At 40.9% G+C, this 23135-nt stretch overlaps 1 protein-coding gene across 1 annotated transcript in view; it reads right to left on the minus strand.

The window, feature by feature from the left end:
* The window catches only part of LOC126455015 (lachesin-like), a 1274520-nt gene that overhangs the window by 68493 nt on the left and 1182892 nt on the right, over positions 1 to 23135 (minus strand). The window contains exon 7 of the mRNA XM_050091143.1: positions 17991 to 18140. Within this exon, the coding sequence (XP_049947100.1) occupies positions 17991 to 18140 (150 nt within the window). The remainder of the gene's footprint in view (positions 1 to 17990; positions 18141 to 23135) is intronic.

A 23135-nucleotide genomic window follows, 5' to 3' on the forward strand; every position in this document is an offset into this window, starting at 1 on the left:
AGAGGTTTCTTTTAATCAGAACCAACTGAGAATACAATTAGAGATCATACCGTCAATCTCGTCTTGTGATACAATGTATAACCCTATCTCACATGCGTATACACTTATTTTTTTTTTTTGTAAGCTTCTGCTTCATTGTTGGTTGTTTCAAAAAATGGTTCAAATGGCTCTGAGCACTATGTGACTTAACATCTTAGGTCATCAGTCCCCTAGAATTAGAACTACTTACATCCAACTAACCTAAGGACATCACACACATCCATGCCCGAGGCAGGATTCGAACCTGCGACCGTAGCAGTGCCACGGTTCCGGACTGCAGCGCCTAGAACCGTACGGCCGCCGCGGCCGGCTTTGGTTGTTTCGCTCCTGGATATTGGTGATATTTGAAAAATAGAGAAATGGACCTATAAGCGGAAGAAAACATAGTTTCACTGCAGCTCTACAATTTTATCACAAACTACACCCTCTTATTGGTGTTGATAATTTATTTCTTTCATTTCATTTGTTCTCTTACATACCGACCTTCAGTTCCTGTTCTCTATATTTGCGATATTTTATTTATTTATGTATTTTATCTTTTTATTCATCTATCCTGCTCAGATTAGGGCCTTCAGGACCTCTCTTACATCGCACCAGGGTTTCACACATGCAGTACTTTTCTTTACATCAAAGTTACCTAAGATAAAAATTTTAATAGTATTAATATAATTAAAATGGTATTAGTATAATTAAAATGACTTTTCTGATACTCATCTCAGAGAAGCACTTTAATACCACGTCCTCTGTTACTTATTGGATGTATTCCAATATCTACCCTCTCCTAGAGTTTTTACTCTCTAAAACTGCCTCTAATACAAAGGTTACTTCTTGAACCAGGGAAATGAGGGAAAAGTCACATTCGTGAACACACATAGAGCAGGTAATATGTTTTTCATGCAGCACAGGCCATGGTAAATCAGGACATTGACTTCAGTTGTAACACTGGTGTGACGCCAGTGTAATGTCAGCGTGATGCCATCTGATTCTTGGGATAGTTTTGGAATACGACGCAAAACGATACAGCGAGAGTTGCAACTAAAATGAATGTTTATTTAGTCATTGACCGGTTTCGCGCTATGCCCATTCTCAATACAGCCATTGTTTGCCAAAGAACATGTCCATCCAAAATAGTAGAAAATAAAGTGGGTGCATATGTGTATGGTCCCAACAATGCATCACAGTCTAAAGTGCGGCGCTGTTCCCCATTACCCGTCACACTGCAATCATGCAATATTTTGAATAATTTGTTACAGCAGTATTAAACTGACCAAACTGTCTTCTCACCGCAGAGCACAGGAAGTCGAATTATCTCTATTGCACCAGAGCAATTGGACAACCTCCGCTTCCCATACATTCCCCTCCCTGCCCCTGAGTTAACTTCTCATGTGTTGTCAGTGACCTTCAAATATTACATGTACAGATGTAATATGGCACTGGCCAAAAGCTCTCACGCATGCTGACACGATTAGTGCAAGAAACTGCAGTGACTCTCTACTCATGCAGGTCAATATTGTAACTGTCGGTAGGTGCTTTAAGTTTTTTGGTTTCGCACTTATATACAAATGTAGTAAATACAGTAGGGAAAAACTGGTGCTACATTATTGATGTATAATGAAAAGAATTTAGAACCTAATACAGTAGTGGGTTAATGTAAGGCTTCGCCATTTACACCATGATGCCATCTTGTCTAACAGATGCTGATCTTATAAGAATGATAGACTTTTTGACGGTATTTCTAGTAACACCCTTAAGGCAGAAATTTTCGTGACTGCTGTCGTTTACCGCAATTCAGTAATAAATAAATCTGTAATGAAATAGACTGTTTCGTTTGAGGTAGAGTCGTCGTTGTAGCTAATGTGAAATACCGGTTCACTTCCTTGGCTAGGATAATGGTGTCAGCTGCAGCTTTTATTTCCCCTATACCAGGACCACGCTTACGGCAGCCGGTTTACGTGTGTTGTTGGTTACTGTATTAGCGTGCCTGAGATTAGCTTTTCTCACGACTTGACTGACTCTGTTCCGCTTTAGCTTGTACCTAATTTGATTTTCAGGTTTGGGATGTACTTTGTATATCCAATGCGCAGTGTCTCGGAGATTCAGGAGTTGCTTTAGCTCATCATTTAGCCGTAGTGAGGGTTTCGTTCTCACTCTTCTGGTCTGCAGGGGAGCATATTAGTCGTATAGTTGAGGAAGTTTTTTATTATTGCCACAAAGTTTTTCGGTTATTTATGGGAAAAGATCGGAAATCGTATCCAATCTTTCTCTTTTTTTTTTTTTTTTTTTTTTTTTTTTTTTTTTTTTTTTTTTTTGCGCCTATACTGTGTATGTAGTCAATTGTGGTTTCTTCCTTTTACTTTCCAGCGAGTCAGCCTGAAAATTGTATCGTGGGCAGATAAGCCAGGTGCAGTTGTTTGTATGGTACGAATTACTTTGTTTGGGGATTTTGTTGCAAATATGTCTGTGAGATTGCTTTTATAAATTTTGAATTGGTGACTCTAATGCCAAAGCTGGAACGTACAACACAGATGAATCAGTTTTTGACACACGTGATTAGACAAAAAAAAAGGGTGAGAGACTGGTTCAATATGCAAAATGCATAAAAACACCTATTATTAATACGTTCATCGAGAAGCAAATGGACTTGGAGAGGGTCTTAACTTTACACTTAATAATGAAATAGACTTCATTCTTACCAATAGGCCTCAAAACGTTAAAGATGTCTCTGTGCTGAACAGGTTCGATACAAACAGTGATCATCGACTAAAAGAGCAAAATTTGAACTGAATACAGAAGATGAAGAACTGAAACTAATTAAAGTAAAAAGAAAAAAATTAAATTTCAAAAATCTCGAAGAATAGGGACAGGAATTTCAAGGAAGGATTAAGAGAAAATTAAAAGAAAGTGAAGCAGAAGCAGTAACAAAGACAAACACAACAGTTGAAGAAATGGGTGGCTTTTGCAAATCTCAAAAACAACCAAAGAAGCTGATAAATAAAACGATAAGTTTGATGGACAAGAGAAGAAAATTGAAAGTAGAAATAGGCAAAGGTAAGATACAATATACAGAACTGTGCAAGTCTCTGAGAAGAGCATGAAAGATGACATCCAGAAGTATGAAGGAGATATACTAAAAGTCAGTCTTGAAAGTAAATCTAGTGTAAAGATAGCTAAGCGGAATCTTATGATTGGAAAGTATTAGCTAATATCGCTGGTGGACTGTGCCTCTGGTCCCGCGCGGAGGTTCGAGTCCTCCCTCGGACATGGGTGTGTGTATTTGTCCTTAGGATAATTTAGGTTAAGTAGTGTGTAAGCTTAGGGACTGATGACCTTAGCAGTTAAGTCCCATAAGATTTCACACACATTTTTTTTAATATCGCTGGACACAGACCGTGGCCGAATTAAAGATAAGAAAGAAACACCCGAAGATATTGAGAACTTTTATTGCAATCTGTACAGTAAATTCAATCATGATATCCTAATCCTAGACGAATTGAAAGCCTCTGCTTCCCAAATCCCAGAAATAGTCTCCTTAAAAGTCAACATGCTATAGACAAGATGGAGAAATGAACCGCTCCAGGTAGTCATGACCTTTCAGTCGATATCTTAAAGCTGATGGATTCGAATCTATAAAGCATTTAGCTACATTTTCAAATTCTTTGCACAGTGGAAAATTACCAAGAGATTGGAAAAAAGGCGAAATAAGCCAAATACAGAAGAAAGGTAGTACTAAAGATATAAAGAACTATCGCCCTATCAGCCTGCTGCCCATTCTGTGCAAAGTTTCTACTACAATTTTTACTACCAGATTGAGCGCTATACTTGAGCTTGTCCAACCCACTGAGCTAGCCGGGTTCCGCGCAATATTTAGCACAACTGATCACACCTTCACTCAATGAGAAACAATTAGTACAACAAATGAGTACTATATACCTCTTTGCCTCGCCTTCAGAAATTTAGAAAAGACATTCAATTCGATCAGTCACCCAGCTTTGTTTGAGGGTATAACAGAGCAAGGAACAGGCCTATAATGAAGTTTTACACATACTTCACAGCTTTTATGAATGTTGTTGAAGACACCAACAAATTTCACATTGGAAAGGACATAAAACAACATGTCTAAGTCTTCAAAACTATTTTCAGCCGTCCTCAAAAAAGCAGTGTCTATATTGGATTGGAAAACAAAGGGAATCCAAATTCTGGGAAAGAGATTAACCTGAGGTTCGTTGATATTGTACTACTTGCCTACTTGCAAGTAGATAGCAGAACTTCAGATACTGGTTACCGAACTTGCGTCAGTCTGCTATGAAGTTGGCCGAAAAATGAACTATGATAATACCAAGATCATGATGAATCAATCGACACCGGAAGAAAATACATCTTTGAAGTACGCAACTTCAAGGTAACACAATATGTCTATATGGGTCAACTGGGAAATATGGAAGGAGACCTAAGACCAGAAATATTTCGACGAATTGAATTAGACTGGCAAGCGTATGGAAGATACGCCTCAGTTTTGAAGCCCAAGACGTTGGCCCAGCTTTGACCAATGTATACTGCCAGTAATAGCTTACGACTGTGAGATGTGGATATTGAATGAGACTGGAGTCCAGTGTATCAAAAAAGATTAAGGGGAAGACCACTGGACAGATGGGACAGAGACTTAAAGACAACCGAATTGAACTGGCAACGGGAAACTCAAGATTGGCGGAAATGAAGAACCTGCTAGGATTTTGTGTTGCACGCCGACTCAAAGAGGCCACATCTCCAAGTGATCCTCCTGGCTGATGATGGTGATGATGATGATATCCATGAATGTATGAGCACTTGTTGAGTGATAGTTAGGCGCAAGCTAAAGTAAGTGAATGAACAGTTGTGGATAAATTTATGTTAATGTCACCTGCTATAATTATATGCTAATACATAAATTCCACTCTTAGGGGGCAGGTTGGAAATAGACCAAACCCGCCTACATTAGAAGGTTCTTTGAAGACACAGATTAGGCACTTTCGTTTTAGGGATCTGATCTCTATGAAGAAAGATTCCATTACTGTGTCTTCGTTATTTTTTACGTGTGTATCGCGGTAGGCCATTAAATCGTGCGAAGTCCATTTTTACTATCATTTAATTTTCTAGAAGTTCATTTAATAGTCTGATTTCTTAGAAAATTTGTATCGTCCTGTAGATCCCAGTTTTCTATTTTTCATGAGCGGTTTTGGATAGCGTTCCCAGATTCGCTTTTCTCTGCTTACATAGACGACGCATTGATTACAATGTTATCTGAGATCTGCTCCATTTCATGATGGGCGCCTAGTACAGCAACCGGTTATGAATTTATAGAAATAAGACAGTTTTATTTGCAAATTGTTTTATTGTTTACTGGCATTGACGCGTTTGCTCTTGTGGGGCACCTTAAGATTAAAGTAAGAAGTAATGTGGTGAGCAAACATCCGTCATTTAAAGCTAGCACATGGAATTAAAAAAAATTATTTTGTCTTAATGCCATGTGCAGGCATTAAATGTGGTGAACCAACATCCGACATTTAATGCCAGCATGTGACGTAAGGACTAAAATTTGATCTTAGTGCCATATGCTGACATTAAATGACGGATGTTGGCTCACTATATTACTTCTTATGTTAATCTGAACTTGAGCTAAAAGGGCGAAACGCGTTACTGCTAATAAATAGATAACACAATTTCCAATGAAGACTGTCATAGTCCTCGACAATATTATCTGTTTTTAGCATTATATACTTCTTAACTCTTAATCAGTGTCTAACATATCTTAAGACGCCCGTAATTGAAGCCAGTCGTGAATAAATGTAAATTTCTGATCTACAACTATAAAATATAACTATAAAAGTCATGTTGCTTGCCAGATTTACTTCGATGACTTCATGGAAAAAAACGTAACATTTCCGCATATCGTAGGCAAGCATTAACAGCTACTTTAAGTTGTCTAAGAATTTATCACGCTTTTTCACGTTGAACCACGTCGCACTAGCTTATCTATGCATCGTTTGGTCACTCCCGCAAGGATGGAAAGAAGTATAGTGTAACAGCGTATTAGTCTCCATATTCAAAACCTTTTAAAATATAGTTGAAAATTTCTCCTTTGTCGTTAAGAAATCAGCGGACCACTCTAACAGGACGCTCCTCAAACCATTAAGTTTGGTCACGCTCTCTCTACCACAGACACACTCTGGTGAGAATAATTACCTACCACGAATGCATCGTGCCCTCACATTCCCTCAGGTTATGTGGGTAATGCTGAGCCAAATTGGAGAGTAATATTCTGCTTCTCAACATACCAAGACCAGGGCACATCATTACAGCATTGGCGAAGAATGACTTTAGAAGCTTCCATTCTACATTTTAGTTCAGAGTTTGGCAGTATATCAAGACTAATAACCCTTGAAAGTCAATATTCTATCCAACATCGTACTAAAATATTTAGGATGTTTGTTGTGGCTTAGACGTCTTTTATCGAGCTTTCTAGCCGAGTAGGATGGTATACTAGTTCTGAACGTGAACTTTGTCTTTGCCTTCCGTGATAAGATATTTTCAGACTGAGCAACTCGGGCGCGACTCGTCACACATCCTTACACTTCCAGTTCTGTCATCCCCTTCATCTACGTCCCAGATTCCGAAATACTCCTGCATATCTTACATACATAGCGAGAAACTCACATGAATGGAATAATGTCACGTGTCACCAACACAAGTTGCGATTCGGACATATAATAATAACGTCGCTGCTTTTTTATTTGATTTAACATGAAGGCAATCCGACAGTATTTTTAAAAACTTGTCAGATATTTCTGCAGGAGCTAGTGCTGGTCTAAACCGGGAGAAAGGGACCTACAGTGATATATACGGAAACCAGTACGTGGTGAGATATGGGCCGGTCCGTTCTCTCATTCCCAACTGTCTATTAGGTAGAAGTAAACACTAAATGCAATGCTGCATATGGTTAACACACATCCTTTAGCCCTTCTGTGCAGTGAATCAAGCAGTCTTTCAAATAAACCTGGGCACATTCGGACTACGACATATCTTTTGGTCACATGATCCCGTAACGTCTATACATTGACTACAGATTAGGTGCACACCACTGCCTTTAAATGTCCCTATAGCCAGAAATCTAACGGATTCGGGTCAGGTGAAAGGGTATGGCATGCTGGCGGACCTCCTCGAGCACTGTACCTACAATGAAACGTTGCAGTGAGGTACAGTTGCACTGAAAGTGGAAAACTGGGTATTCGCCCGTCATGCATAAACCATTGTTGTCATCTTTCTGCCGGCCGAAGTGGCCGAGCGGTTCTAGACGCTACAGTCTGGAACCGCGCGACCGCTACGATCGCAGGTTCGAATCCTGCCTCGGGCATGGATGTGTGTGACGTCCTTAGGTTAGTTAGTTTTAAGTAGTTCTAAGTTCTAGGGAACTGATGACCTCAGAAGTTAAGTCCCATAGCGCTCAGAACCATTTGAACCATTGGTCATCTTTCTGCAAAGGTAACGTTCTCCAATAGCGCTACAAATTCATAGAGCAAAATCGGCGATACACAGTACCTGCTAAGTTTTGTCTGATAAATACATGACATTACTATCGAAGAGTACGAATTCCAACGTATCATTATGATGCGATCTCAGCCGAATTTATGGAAGGAAAGTTGAATACTCTCACGAATAGCTCACGGCAGAGGTACGTTGAACCAGTAAGCCAGAAACTTTTAAGCAGTCAGCATGAAAATTTGCCTTCCAGTTCACAACGAAAACATAACGGCAGAGGCTATACAATTAGCGCCCGCTTTGTTTACCGTGCACGTTAGGGCAGTAATGGCCCGCTTTCCAGCGTTAATATTCCCTCTCCGTCTCCTTCCCCTTAACATTATCCGCGACGGAGGCTCACCTCATACATTCCGCGCCGCTCTTCAGTACGCAGAAGTTAACGCGAGGGTAGGCCCGGGAAAAATAAGAGAAGTCCTTAATCGGCTTGTGTCTTCTCTCTTTTTGGAGGTCGGAATTGAATTTAAAAGACAAATGTGCGCTGAGGGGAGGCGGCGAGGTTTGCCCTGAAGAATGGCTTCCCGCTGCAAGGCCTCCTACTCCCCCCGTACCATCCCGCCAGCCTTCTCGCGCCTTCCCCCGCCCCCACTTCACGAGACGCAACAGGCCTCCTGCTGGCTGCAGCCGTCTGTGCGGGCCGGCGTCACGCCTCACCGAGACGCCCGCCGCCCCGACGCTTCTATTTACGGGCAGCTGCTGGAGCGTGTTCTGGACGCTGTTCTTCCTGCTGCTTTCTCTGTTTCCCCCGGCGCCTCTTCTTCTGCGACCTTACGGCTCTCATAGAGAAATTACGGACACGAATGGCGCCAGGAGAATGTCTCAGCAGCATGCATGAGAGAAATCAGGAGTGCACTTTCTCAAAAACATGGGATATAGCGTCGAAAAGCCTCATCACCCATCAATTGTGTTGTGTATATGGGTTCACGGCTCTCAAAGAGAATTCATGGACTCGAATGGCGCCAGCTTGCCCTTTTCAAATGGTTCAAATGGCTCCGAGCTCTATGGGACTTAAGGGGGATAGGACGTCAAATAGACCGCCTTGGAGCAGGAGAGGCACCACAGGACATTTTGGTTTCCACTGCCTATAGTTTCACAAATAAATTCATAAAACGTTGAAAGAATGATCAGGAAGGATTCAGGATTCATACTCATACCAGTGGAAGCTCAAAAACGTAACAAAATACATTTTTTACATGTGAAATTTCATAATGTTTTCACTTACTACCGGCTGCATTTGTTGCTATAGGTACACTTTTCTTCCTAAGTAAGAGAGATTCTTCGATGAATTTTGCACAGCATACAAACTATAGTTACATGTGTATGAAACCCTAGTGTTTATTTAATTTATGAAAAAATGAACGAACTGTTACATTTTAAACTTCATGTTTAGAAAAAACTCAAATTTTACAGTTAATTATCTCAATTTTTACCACAGTTTTTAATAGATTTGGAAAATTCTAGATTTCCATACACCTGTAAGTACTGCTTGTATGCTGTGCAAAATACATCGAAGAACCTCTCTTTCTTAGAAAGAAAAGTGTACCTACAGAAACAAATGCAGCCAGTTGTAAGTGAAAAAATGATGAAATTTCACATGTAAAGAAAAAGGTATTTTGCTACATTTTTGAACTTCCACTGCTATGAGTGTGAGTCCTCAGTCCTTCCTGGTCATGCTGACAAAGTTTTATGAATTTATTTGTAAAAGTATACACAGTAGAAATTAAAATGTCCTGTGGTACCTCTCCTGCTCCAAGTCGGCCCGTTTGACGTCCTACCCCTTCTTAACTTCTGAGGTCATCAGCCCCCTAGACTTAAAACTACTTAAACCTAACTAACCTAAGGACATCACACACATCCATGCACGAGGCCGGATTCGAACCTGCGACCGTAGTGGTCGCGCTGTTCCAGACTGTAGCGCCTAGAACCGCTCGACCACCCCGGCCGGCTTGCCCTTTTCCTACATGATATATTGCGAACTGTGGGTGAAGGTCAATAGGCGGATACCATATTTCTAGATTACCGAAAAGCATTTGCCACTGTTCCCCACTGCATACTGTTAACGAAGGTATGAGAAAACGGAGTAGGTACGCAGATACTTGAGTGGCTCGAAACTTCGTTAGTAATACAACCCAGTGTGTTGTCCTCGACGGCGAATGTTCAACAGAGGCAAAGTTATCGTCAGGAATGCCGCGGGGAAGTGTGATAGGACCGCTATTATTTTCAGTATACATAAACCATCTGGCGTAAAGGGTGGGCAGCAATCTGCGGTTGTCTGCTGATCATGCTGTGGTGTACGAGAAGTTGTCGAATGTGAGTGACTGTAGAACGATACGAGATTTCTTGTTGGTGTGATAAATTGCAGCTGGCTCTAAAGGTAGAAAAATATAAGTTAATGCGTTTCAGTAGGAAAAACAACCCTGTGCCATTCGAATACAGCATTAGCAGTGTCCTGCTTGACACAGCCACGTCCTTTAAATATTTGGCCGTAAAGCTCCACAGCGATATGCAATAGAACAACCATGTGAGGCTTGTGGTAGTAAAAGAGAATGGTCGATTTCGATTTATTGGGCTAATTTTAAGAAAGTGTGGTTCATCTGCAGAGGAGACCGCACGTAGGACGTTGGTGCGACCTATTTTTGGGTACTGCTGTAGTTTTTGGCGACCTCATCAGGTCGGATTAAAGAAAGACATCGAAGCAGTTCAGAGCAGGGCTGCTAGATTTGTTACCGGTAGGTCAGAACATCAAACACGTATTATCTTGAGCTTCGGGAACTCAAATGTGAATCCCTGAAGCGAAGGTGACATTCTTTTTGAGGAATACTATTGAAAAAAGTTTAGAGAAAAGACGTTTTGAATTTGACAGCAGAACGATCTAACTGCCATCAACATAAATTTCGCGTAAGGATCACAAAGATAAGAAACGAGAAATTAGGGCTCACATTGAGGCAAATAAACGGTAGTTTTTCTCCGCTCTATCTGCGTGTCGAACACGAAAGGAAATGACTAGTAGTGGCACAGGGTATCCTCCACCAAGCACCGTGCGATGGTTTGCACAGTATGTATGTTGATGTAGCCGTAGACAATGTCTCAGCGCCATGCGTGACACGACGTGGATGGACTCGACTAATGACTTAAGTAGTGGTAGAGGGAACTGACACGATGAATGCTGCAGGACTGCCCATAAATACGAGGAGTTGGGGATCTCTCCTGAACAGCACGTTGCAAGGCATTCCAGAGATGCTCAATTATTTTTATGTCTGGGGAGTTTGTATTTAAACTCAGGAGATTGTTCCTGGAGCCACTCTGTAGCAGTAATGGACGTTTGGGGTCTCGCGTGGTCCTGTTGGAAATGCCCAAGTCCGTCGGAATGCACAATGTTGACATAAACTTTTCCAGATAACGACAGAGGATTCTTACGCACGTGTCACCTGTCAGAGTCGTATCTAGACATATCAGGGGTCCCATATCACTCCAGCTACACACGCCCCACACCATTACAAAACCCCCACCAGATAGAACAGTCCCCTGCTGACATGCAGGGTACATGGTTTCATAAGGTTGTCTCCATACCCTTACACGTCCATACACTCGATAAATTTTGAAACGTCCCGTCACTCGTGCACCGACTATAACACCATGTTCAAACTCACTTAAATCTTGATTAACTGTCGTCGTAGTAGCAGCAACCGCCAGTCATAACCGCCAGACGCTTGTTGTCTTACATAGGCGTTGCCGAGCGCAGCGCCGTATTCTGCATGTTTACATATCTCTGTACTTGAATACGCACGCCTATTCCAGTTTCTTGGTGATTCAGTGTATATTCCACACGTGTGGAGGAAACGATATCTGTTAAATAACAGCCATGGTTCTTCCATACACAAATGTCTCAGGTGTGAAGTCAGTGGTATTAATCTCGATCGGGGAAGCAATGAAAGGTGACAGGCAATCCACCTTTCATATTGGTGGATACATCTACGTGTCGTGCTCAGTATCAAAGTGAGAAATTGCTTTTATTAATTTCACAGCACTGCCTTTCTCTGTGCCTGAATTTTCTCATTCTTTTCAGTGCCACAGACGAAGATTACGCTCGGGACAGCACTTAGATGTATCCACCTGTCCTAAACATGGATGATTGCTGGATTAAATGAATGTGGATGTAACTGCAACTGTGTGAATTCAGGTGTACTTTCTTGTTTTAGCTTTGCACCAGAGGCCTGGAACCAACGGATGAATTCAACTTTCAAAGCTGACTTGTGATGCCACTCAGGCCGGTTGTCTGAGCATTATCTGTGCAAGTTTTAGTTGCTCGTCCCTGTGCGATAGGCTCTCTTCGTTCAAACTTCAGACGTTGCACCAATGGAAAAATTTTGAGAATGACTAAACAGACGTCGTCTCTCTTGCTTCTAATTGTAGGGGACGCCTGCAATAACGAAAGAATTTGGTTTTATTGGTTGGTCAGTTCGCTCTCTCCAGGTTTTCGGTGCCTGTGGTCGGAGGCGAGGCAGAAGCGCCTGGGTCGTGGAAGAGTTCTCTAGAAGACGAATCGCTGTGATGGTGACACTGACGGGTCGCTTCCGTGCGCACTTAAGTGGTGACTTCGGATAGTAATTAGTTCGGAATTTTCCAATAAGGAACTTTGTGTAACCTTAAAGTCATTTTCATAAGCACTGTCGGGCTCTCGCGGGTGATACAATTGCCATCATTCAGCTAAATTCAGATGGAGTAGAACTTGCCCTTTACCCGGCGAGAATTCACTTCATACGCGTAATTGTCATTACGTTTCGTGTTTTCTTCCCGCTGTGCTGTAGAAGGCAGCATTGAAGAATCGACATTGGCAGAAAATTGTGTGTAAGCGGATGTGCCTTTATGTTGCTCTCGCTGACCCAGCTAATCATTATGGTAGTTGATACAATTTTCTTCCTTACAGAATTATGGTGTGATGACTCCCATGTACACTGCTACAGAGAAGTACTAAGGAAAATTTAATGAAATTCAATCAATGATCGGCAGACCTTAAATCCGGATGTTAGAGCTACAGAGAAGTACTAAGGAAAATTTAATGAAATTCAATCAATGATCGGCAGACCTTAAATCCGGATGTTAGACTTCCGTTGCACATTTTTCCCTAGCGATAGGAGCTAGCGAATTAATGTCTGTGGGACTTCAGACGACTTGGTACTCAGGGAAAGGTACAGCATGTTATGCGCTGTATATCTTCAATAAGATGCTTGCTGCTACGGGAAGTCTCTGTTACGGGGATTAACAACCAATATTTAGAAGTTTTCCGTAATCAAACGCAGTGGGCGTTTAATTTGAAATGTGAAATTAATGTATATCACCAGTACACCAGTACAGTGATAAATCCAGCCCAAAAATTGCATTTTTCTCCATTTTCATACGGTTGGTTGGATGGCTACTTCGGTGAGGGGATCAAACAATAAGGTCATCGGTACCATGGGATTAGGGAAGGATGGAGAAGGAAGTCAGCTGTGCCCTTTGAAAGGAACCATCCCGACATTTGCCTCAAGCGACTTAGAGAAATCACAGAAAACCTAAATCAGGATGGCCGGACGTGGGTTTGAACCGTCTTCCTGCCGAATGCGAGTCCAGTATGCTATCCACTGCGCCTCCTCGCTGGGTTTTGCTTACCAACTACACGTGTGAGGTAGTTGTGTCGTAACAACCAAGAGTGTGAGAAACTTTTATTAAGGACGGCATAATATGTTGCTTCCTCCACGCAGATGTGTGAAATGTGTATGTATCATGCTATACACTTAAAAAATTTAAGAGTGGTTTGAAAACGTCGAAAGGGGCGTAATTAGCTAATACCTAAATTATGAAATAAAGTAATTGCACCACAAGAAAACAACAATGCAGGAAAATGACCTCCCTCAGGATCATCGCGGTTCATTAAGTGACTGGAAATGATAGTATGATGGTATTGGGTAGGAGACATTTTCAGATGTTGTTCGTCCATATGAGACTGGCGACTTTCTCATGAAGACAAGATGAGCTACATAAAGACCCAGTTCCCGAGCGACTAAAAGGTGCCCGCATCTCGTGGTCGTGCGGTAGCGTTCTCGCTTCCCACGCCCGGGTTCCCGGTTTCGATTCCCGGCGGGGTCAGGGATTTTCTCTGCCTCGTGATGGCTGGGTGTTGTGTGCTGTCCTTAGGTTAGTTAGGTTTAAGTAGTTCTAAGTTCTAGGGGACTGATGACCATAGATGTGAAGTCCCATAGTGCTCAGAGCCCTTTGAACCAATTTTTTGACTAAAAGGTTGTACCCGGGCGGGAACAGAACCCGGATCCAGCGATCCGAAGGTAGCGCTGTTAATCACTAAATTATTACGTTTGGACCCTTCATTCAGTAACTGCGACTTATTACTGCTCATATCTGTGCACATTCAATACTAATGTGGCTTTACAAGCAGAATTTACTCTATGGGGGTATCATCTGACGTTTTAGACAATACTACTCGTATTTGGTCTGTATGTAGCACCCTTCATGAATAAATTAGTGATGTTTTGCTGTTGCCCTTTTACTAGAAACTCTTTATTTATAGAGCGTAGCAAGACACCAACGAAAAAATTTAAGAGATACAGGGATATTTTCCGAGTGTTCTGGTATGGGAGACGTATGGTCTCCGGTCGCTTTCTATAGAGTAGTAACGTAAATTGATTAATTCGGTTTGTTACACCGATTACCCACGTCTCTGAGAAAATACCTCTACAAGTATGTAACCTGCAGTCTCTAAAACGTGCAACAGGAAGCAGAGAGCATGGTAACAACCCTCACGTAAAAGTACTGTGATTTGATTCCGTCGCTACGTAAGGAACGCACCCTAGCGTCGTTTTGCCGCCCATCCATTGCATTCAGTGACACCTAAGCAAGAGCTACATATCGTCGAACTCTTCACCAGTAAACCAATTCATGCTGCTTGATACGAGAGGCTTTCAATAAGGACCGCAACACATTTCCATTACTCGAACAATCTTGGCCGAAAAAAATGTGGACTTTACTATGGGAAATCGTGGAGTATTCCCGCTTCAGCCGCTACAGTTCCGAAAAACTACAATAGGTGATGACGCTGTACGTAGCATTCAAAATGGTGTAGCTCGGAGTTGCGTTCCAAGCATAGAGCTGTCACTGAGTTTCTTCTGGCGGAGAACCACAGAATCCCAGATATTCATAGGTGCTTGAAGGACGTCTACGAAGACCTGGTTTTGAACAAAGGCACGGTGAGTCGTTGGCCGAGACGTCTGTCATATTCGCAATAACGTCGCTCAAACCAGTCCGAGCTCCCGCGTGCCGGCTGGCCTTTCACAGTTGTGATTTCTGTGAAGTTGGAGCATGTGGACACTCTCATTCGAGGTGATCGACAGATTACAATCCGAAACCTCGCTGCACAACTGGACATTTCTGCTGGCAGTGCTGATACACTCATCCACCAGTTGCGGTACTCAAAGGTGTGTGCCCGCAAGGTTCCTCGCTGCCTAACACAAGAAGAGAAACGAAGGACCATCTGTGCGGAATTGCTTGCACGTTACAAGGCTGACCGTGACAATTTTATGTCGAACATCATCACAGGTGATGAAACATGGGTTATCACTTACAAACCAACAGGAAATCCATTGAGTGGCACCAAAACACCTCTTCTCTAAGACAGAGTTCAAAGCCGCACCCTCAGCCGCTAAAGTCATCGCGACAACCTCCTGGGACTCCGTAGGGATCATTCTGTTTGATCTACCCCCTCGCGGTGCATCGATTGACTCCAAAGTGTGTTGTGCTACCCTCAGTGTGTTCGGAAATTGGAAATTTGTGGTAGGTGTTACGGGACCAAACTGCTGAGGTCATCGGTCCCTAAGCTTACGCACTACTTAATCTAACTTAAACTAATTTACGCTAAGGACAACACAAACACCCATGTCCAAGGGAGGACTCGAACCTCCGAAGCCGCGCGTGACAAGGCGCCCAAGACCGCGGGGCAACCCGGCGCGGCTCAGTGTGTTCGTCGCCACAAAAATTCAAACGAACTTCTCTTTCTCCATGACAATCCAAAGCCTCACACAACTCTGCGCATCCCAGAAGAGTTCTCACAAAACTTCATTGGACCCCATCCGCCCTACAGCCCGGACCTCGCACCTTTCGACGTTTTTTCCGAATGATGGACGCATTTCGCGGGAAACAGTAAGTGGATGATGGGGAGAGTTATTGATGCAGCAAGACGTTGGATCCAATGTCGACCAGTAGAGTGGTACCACACGGGCATACCGATCCTCCCAGTAAGGCCCAAGCCCATCGCTCTATCGGAGATTATTTTGAAAAGTAGGGGAATAATACGGTGTACTGATATGCTGATTAAAACCAATCCGCTTTCAGAAAAATATGTGTTGTATTACTTATTGAACGCCTCTAGTATCATCATTAACGCACAATTAACACAGAAACGGAGCTGAATCAGAACAGAGCACTACTTAATGCAACGATGAGAGCGAGGACTAACGTGTGTTTTACTGTAGTCATTAACAAGTACCGACACTGAATGGACAACTTGATTTTTGACAAGACAGAGAGGGGACAGGCAACTTTTACACTGTAGTGCAGATTTCTGTTGAATTCGCGGAAAATGTGGGGATAAGAAATCAAACGAAATGTAATTACTGTGTAACAATCACCAGAGTCACAGTCGTCATATTTCAAAATACTCAAGAAATTGCCTGAGTAACTCTAGAAATTTTGTTCATAGAGTTTGAATCAACATTGTACGATGAGGTACTGTAAACCCCCTCCATAGGTGATGTCGGTGATGTACGATTTTGCAGTGACACTCAGCTCTGAGGTTGCCGGTTCAAATCCTTGTGGTACGGAATGAGGATGTTAACCTGGAAGTCCCGATCACCAGATTTTACAGAAGTCCGAACTTATTCCTAATCTACAAGGTGGTTATAATTGAACCTTCTGTACTTGAGAGGAACCACATGAAAAACAAGTGATCGAAGGACACTGAAACTTTATGGACACATCTCTAAGTATATGCAATAGTTTAGTAACGAACAAGCCGTTGAAAGAAATACTTTTCAGTTTCCATATGAGAGGGTAACATCTCTTAATTGCGTTGCATCTTCAGGTTCCAGGTTTACAAACGTTGCTCGTTGTGTCGGCCATCTGCATCCCTGACAGCCTGGAACGGTACTAGAGATTGCTCTGCTGCTGCCTGTAACATCTCAGGTTGGATGTTAGCTACCTTGCTCGCTATACTCATATTCAACGTCCACTGTGTGGTAGTGTCCAGTTGATAAACCCTGTCCTTCAGATAAACCCACAGGCATAAGTCACACAGCTTCAGATTTGGTGATCCCTGTGGTCACGCAGTTTAGATCGATTGGTCAATAGTCGCTTTTATCCAAAAGTCTTACTGAGTAATCGATTGACCTCGCGAGCTGTGTGTCCACACTTGCAAAGAGCACCAGCACTGTTACTGTTGTTTTGATAAGACAGCTTTATGTGTAAAGCCTTACTCACCTTGTACAGATCAATCTTGACTGTCTGCAAATGTAATGCACACTTATGCTTGTGTTTTAACCCCACATGGCGCCTAGCGGCAAGTCATGAAACTAAAACTAATAACTACAAAAAATCCTGCAGCGCAGGGACTGACTATCATCATTCCTATAAATCTGGATACGCCTACGGTAACTTATTTTCCATCTACACTGTCTCAAGCAGCGAAAGTTTAATTATAACAACCCTGTAAAACAAATCGTACTGTAGGAATATGGCATTGTTGTTAGCAATTCGTCCATAGTACCTTATGGACGAATTGCTAACAAGATGCTTTTAGAAAGGAGAAGGCTATGTTTCGGACCTAATCCTTTTACGGTTGCTTTATCAACAACAAACACACAATACTACATTCCGTAACATCCATCACAAGTATAGCATAAATATCATGAAACGCAAAACTGGTGCGGTGCAGGGACATGTTACGACAAAAACATTTAATCTATCTTCGAGAACATTCAGTGTTGTGTCAGTTACCCATCGTATGCAGCGGGTTACGGAAAGCTGGGTAATAGTCCAGCAGTGACTAAGGACAGAGAGTGTGTGCCCCTCTGCCCACATCTCCCTCATCCGATCTCGGTTGCAATCAATGAAGATTTGAGAATCTTTAACCTATATCCAGTTTGTCTCGATGGGTTTCATGGGGCGTTTGAATGATATCACGATTACCGCAGCCCTCAACACTTGCCGTGTCTTGTTAAGTCCACGTCACGACACTTCGGTGCCTTCATCGCGGCTGAAGGAGTCGATACAGCCATTCAGCTGTCTCTACGTGAGTTGCCCATAGTGCTGACTACTAGGAGGACAGCAATCATACTTACGGTATAGCTTGATGCTGCCGTCTGTGTCGCCGAGCGAATTCTTGGAGACGCAGCGGTAGGTGCCCCAGTCGTTGGGACCGACGGCACGAATCGTCAGCTTCATGTGCACCTTGTACGCGTTGTCCAACAGTACCGGCTCGTAACGCCCACCTGCAGAACAGACGCAAAGTTGATTAGCCTCGTCATATCCACTGATACCAACAAGAGCTCTGCTTCTCAGTGATACATGGAATTATATCGCAATGAATCATATAAACCAATCATTAGCAGAGCCAATCCAGATATCAGCAGAAACTTTCTATACAACTAATGCAATGCGCCTTTTTATGTAACTTCACTGTACTTGCAATGGGAAAAGGTGAAATGATGCCAAAGAAAAGCTGGCAGATCTTTTCCTTACATGTTTCTTAACACTTGTTTGCTCATTGCTTACGCTGATACCTATGTATTGTTCTTGAAATACGATGTAAATCTTTAGTTTTATACTTACAACTTCCTTAAGAGTTAATTTATACTCTATCAGGTTTCCAAAAAGGCTTTTTCCTGTCATGAGCCGAATTCTTCATCGCTTTAATAACGTAGTTTACAGATGTCCAAACATTATTTTTGATGAGGTAGAAGAAAATCCAAACCAATAGGTAAGTAGTGGAATACATTATTTCCAACCTACTGGCTTGACAGTGTTTTCAACTGTGAGCCCTGTGACGATTCCAGTGATGTGCACTGAGATTGTTATCATACCAGTGCTTTGAATGCAGGGTTAATACAGCAATATTGTGTTTTTGCGTACGTCGCCCATATATACTATATATGCATAATATATTGTTACTTATTTAGCCGTGCGGTGTAGCCGAGCGGTCTAGGGCGCCTTGTCACGGTCCTTGCGGCTCTCCCCGTTAGAGGTTCGAGTCCTCCCTCGGGCATCGGTGTCTGTGTTGTCGATAGCGTAAGTTAAAGTTATGTTAAGTAGTATGTAGGCTTAGGTCCGATAAGACCTTATCACAAATTTCAAAATTTGTTACGTATTTACGCTGTAAATTGTACAGTTCGATTATTGCACGCCCAACTAGTTATTTGTTTATTGTAACCGGCAATGTGAGTAAATAATAATAGCTTGATGTACTCATGACGTCATTTGTCGACTAAAGTGAAATGTATGAACAGTTTTGGTACTGGCATGACCAGTTTTCCTCGTGTGCCTTAATTGACAATTCAGTCTCTCAAATGTCATCTCACATGTAATGTGTTTAGTAACATAGATGTCCCTAAAACTTCCTAAATGCTTCGAGACACAGAAACATGGTTTTTCGTAAACTAATGGTTCGCTATGTATGTAGTATTGTTGTAATTAATACCCGCAACTAATTCAGCTACCGAAACATTGAGAATATTTTTAATGTAACGCTATACCCTAGCTAAATTTGAGAGCTTAGCGTATAGCAACGTACATTTGAAACTGTACAACTATACTAGTTACGTTATTTTGTGTTTTGACTGAAGATAAGGTGAAAATAAGAAATTATTTATACTTTCGACTTATTAGTGATTTATGCTGAGAGGACTTGTAGAATTTGTTGCTAAGGACTTCTTCTAAACTAATGCATTGAATATTATTTAGAGGAAGAAACTTTAACTTCCACTCGTCGTGACTTTATAATAACATATATTTCTGATGTCGTCGAGCTACTTATGCGAATATTATGATTACTAAATACAGTGACTAAATAATTAGTATACACATGGCTTTGAAAAACTATTATATCTTATCAGTTAGTATACGATTCGTATGTTCTCACAAAAGAATTAGTTATTCATACTGCTGAATGTATGTAGCTATCTGCAAACTAAATTTGTTGAGCTGATTGTTTATGAAAAGTTGAGAAACAGACCAGAGAAGATGACAGTACATACATGTCCTTTTGGTACCTTTTAATAGTAAACGTTATTTGTATTATCGTTTTTATAAATTTCGGTCCACATCTACGGGTTGTAGGTACACTTGCGCTCGCGTTGCTACAAATGAATTTACTAATATAATGGTAATGTGACTGGATGGACTGGAAGAGGATTACTGATATTACTCGTCAGTCTGTGTCTTGTGCATAATTTAGTTCTGTACATTTCTTATTTCGTGTATTATATTACCTTGATTGCTATCCAGGAGAGCATAATTTAGTTTAAATCAATCGCTTAATAATGCCTAACTACTAGAAATTGTTGTTTCGCAATTCTATTTTACACAGAGGTGTAAAACACTGTTCCTTGTAAGCAGTAACTACCTAGATTTCATGACCTTGAGATAGATGTGGCCAATATCAGTAATTCCTTACACTGGGTTGTGACTCACACAGAAAAGCAACAACCCTACCCATGTGCATCAACTACGCAGTAGAAATTTTTGTTTTTCTGTAATAATGGTGTGAGTGAATGAATATTATTTCAGAGACTACCAGATGAGTTGATATGAAAAGCGCCTGAGCGAAATTAATGAGAAATGGGAAACTAGACGTTGACATTTTACACATCTGAGTTATGGACAGTTTATGAGTTCCTGCAGTGGAAGAAGGACTTTAGTGAGGCATTTATAAAAACTTAACTATCTTTGTAATTTAAAACAAGTCGTCCTAACTGGAAACTGAGAACTGATAATTAGCAGAGAGGGAATACAAAATGAACTGAAAATTTCTTACATAGATTAATGTTAATTGTATAATTTTATGAATTCCTGTTACTAGTGCCAGCCTGCGTGGCCGAGCGGTTCTAGGCGCTTCAGTCTGGAACCGCGCGACCGCTACGGTCGCAGGTTCGAATCCTGCCTCGGGCATGGATGTGTGTGATGTCCTTAGGTCAGGTAGGTTTAAGTAGTTCTAAGTTCTAGGGGACTGATGACCTGCGATGTCAACTCCCATAGTGTTCAGAGCAATTTGAACCATTTGAACCTGTTACTAGTGATAATTAATGCATTGAACTGTAATGAAAACATACACTAATTTTAACTAACTAATATTTTATACCAACGTCTATATATCATGATTAATAAGTTAGGTTAACATTTTATCTCACAAATAGATAATTATAATTACATGCTGTAAAAAATTTCTCACCATGGTGCATGCATGCCTAGGCAGAAACTCGTCCATACGTTTTATTTGCGATACTCAGAACAGATCGATACCACGTCAACGATATCTGTGATATATCGACAGCTTGGTACAGCACTTCAATCTTTTGTGATTTAAATGTTTTGGATTTGCATTAATTACAGACACTTTGGGACGTAATTAGTCAATCTACTCTGTTATTTCAGTGAACCAGCGTGAATACTGTACTGTAAAGGTCTTCGTACCTGGCATGTAATGTAAACAAACACAGTTAAGGAAATCTTTCGAACCTTGGTGCAAAAGTAATAAGTCTATTAGATAATACGATAGAAGATTACAGCTAAAACATAACAGGAACGTACACTTTTACGTTATATTGAAGTAATTAACATTTTACATAAAACACTGTTTGGACAGATAAGATCTCTTATTTACGCAAGTTAGAAAAACAAATTATCTTAAAATATCACATTCGAGATTTCATACAAAACTATATCTGCATTTACTAATCGACTAGCCGAAATTGGAAAATGTTAAATGTAATTTGTGAAATGTACTCAAATGACAATTCATATGTGCAACAATTATTAGTGTAAAGTTATATAAAGCGGCATGGTGGAAGCTACGACAGGATCAGTGTTGTAACAGATTTTGCGACGTCAAGAAGTTTTTCGTGATGTTAGAAATTTATAATAAATATTTTGAAATCGTGTTCTGCATTTTCGACTAAATCATTTCGTAAGGAGTGAGTCGCAAATTTCCCAAAAATGCAATGATAAGAACCACAGGTAACATTTGTAATGGTGAAGTCATAAACTTAACTGAGTTACACCACCCGCTAGTGAACGAAGAATATCAAGTTATGTACTGAAGTGTAGCAACAGTTAACAGCATATCAGTCTGTAGCAACAGATATCACTAAAGTCGTTCAAACTTAATTATAGACCTTGTTTTCAAAATATTTCGTAAAGACAAAACTGTTAGCTATTCCTACCTCTCTGTGAAGTACAACAGTTCATATCCCACCTTATGAGAGGATGCCATACTCTTATCAACCATGTTTTCATACGCCATTGCAGAATAAGATAGGAGTCTTGGTCATTTCTATAAAGAATGTTTCTCTTCATGAGAATACTAAGTCAAACGTCTTGCTTAAGAATCTATTAACCCAAGTTATTATGAACACATCTCAGGAGAGTGTTGTAACTTGAGGCAGGTGCTAGGAATTTAAATCTAGCGACCAATTTTAGCATCAAAAGAACGGATGCGCATTACAGACCGCTATAAGCAGTTTATGGCATTTTCTGCTGTTCCTGTTGTGAACCATTAGGTTGTGCTTTGTTTAGCATTTGCAAATGTTTTTACTTCTACATATTAAATGCTGCATAAAATATTAAAGCTATTTGTAAGCTAGTATTAATTATTCACTTAAAAATTTTATACTGATTAAAATTCAATATATTTTAACACCAGTTACGTAACATGTGGACCATACTTTGTCGGTCGTGCGCCATTTTGTAGCTTTAAACGGAAGGTGGTGTCCCAATTCTGAATATGAGATATTTGCAAATGAACTAAGTTTCTTTAACATCTGAACAGTATTGTCGTCCTTGAAAATGGAAATTTACGTTAATTTACCATAGCTTCTACTGCGAAACGTATTTAATTTTGTAAGTGATTTTTGATTACACTTTTTTTATTTGATTTCACTTGCTATTATTTTATTATGTATTACAGTAACAATGTAACAGACAGAGCATTATGTACAGCACTGATAATATGTTCTCGATTACAACAGTTTTAAATTTGTTCCTAGTTACATATGAATCGATGACCTCAGCAGTTTGGTCCCATAGGAACTTACCACCACCTAGTTACATAAAAGTGTTCTATCTTGCAACATTTTTTCGTATTTGGAGAAACCATGAACTTCCCGAGCAATTTTTGTAAATCAGGAAAACAGAATATCACACAAGGAGTGAATCCTGTCATTTAATAGATAGAATGAGGTAACCTGCTGAAGTATTATTACCGAGCTGGACAG

Source organism: Schistocerca serialis, chromosome 1 (assembly GCF_023864345.2).
Source record: "Schistocerca serialis cubense isolate TAMUIC-IGC-003099 chromosome 1, iqSchSeri2.2, whole genome shotgun sequence".
NCBI classification, from domain to species: Eukaryota; Metazoa; Arthropoda; class Insecta; order Orthoptera; family Acrididae; genus Schistocerca; species Schistocerca serialis.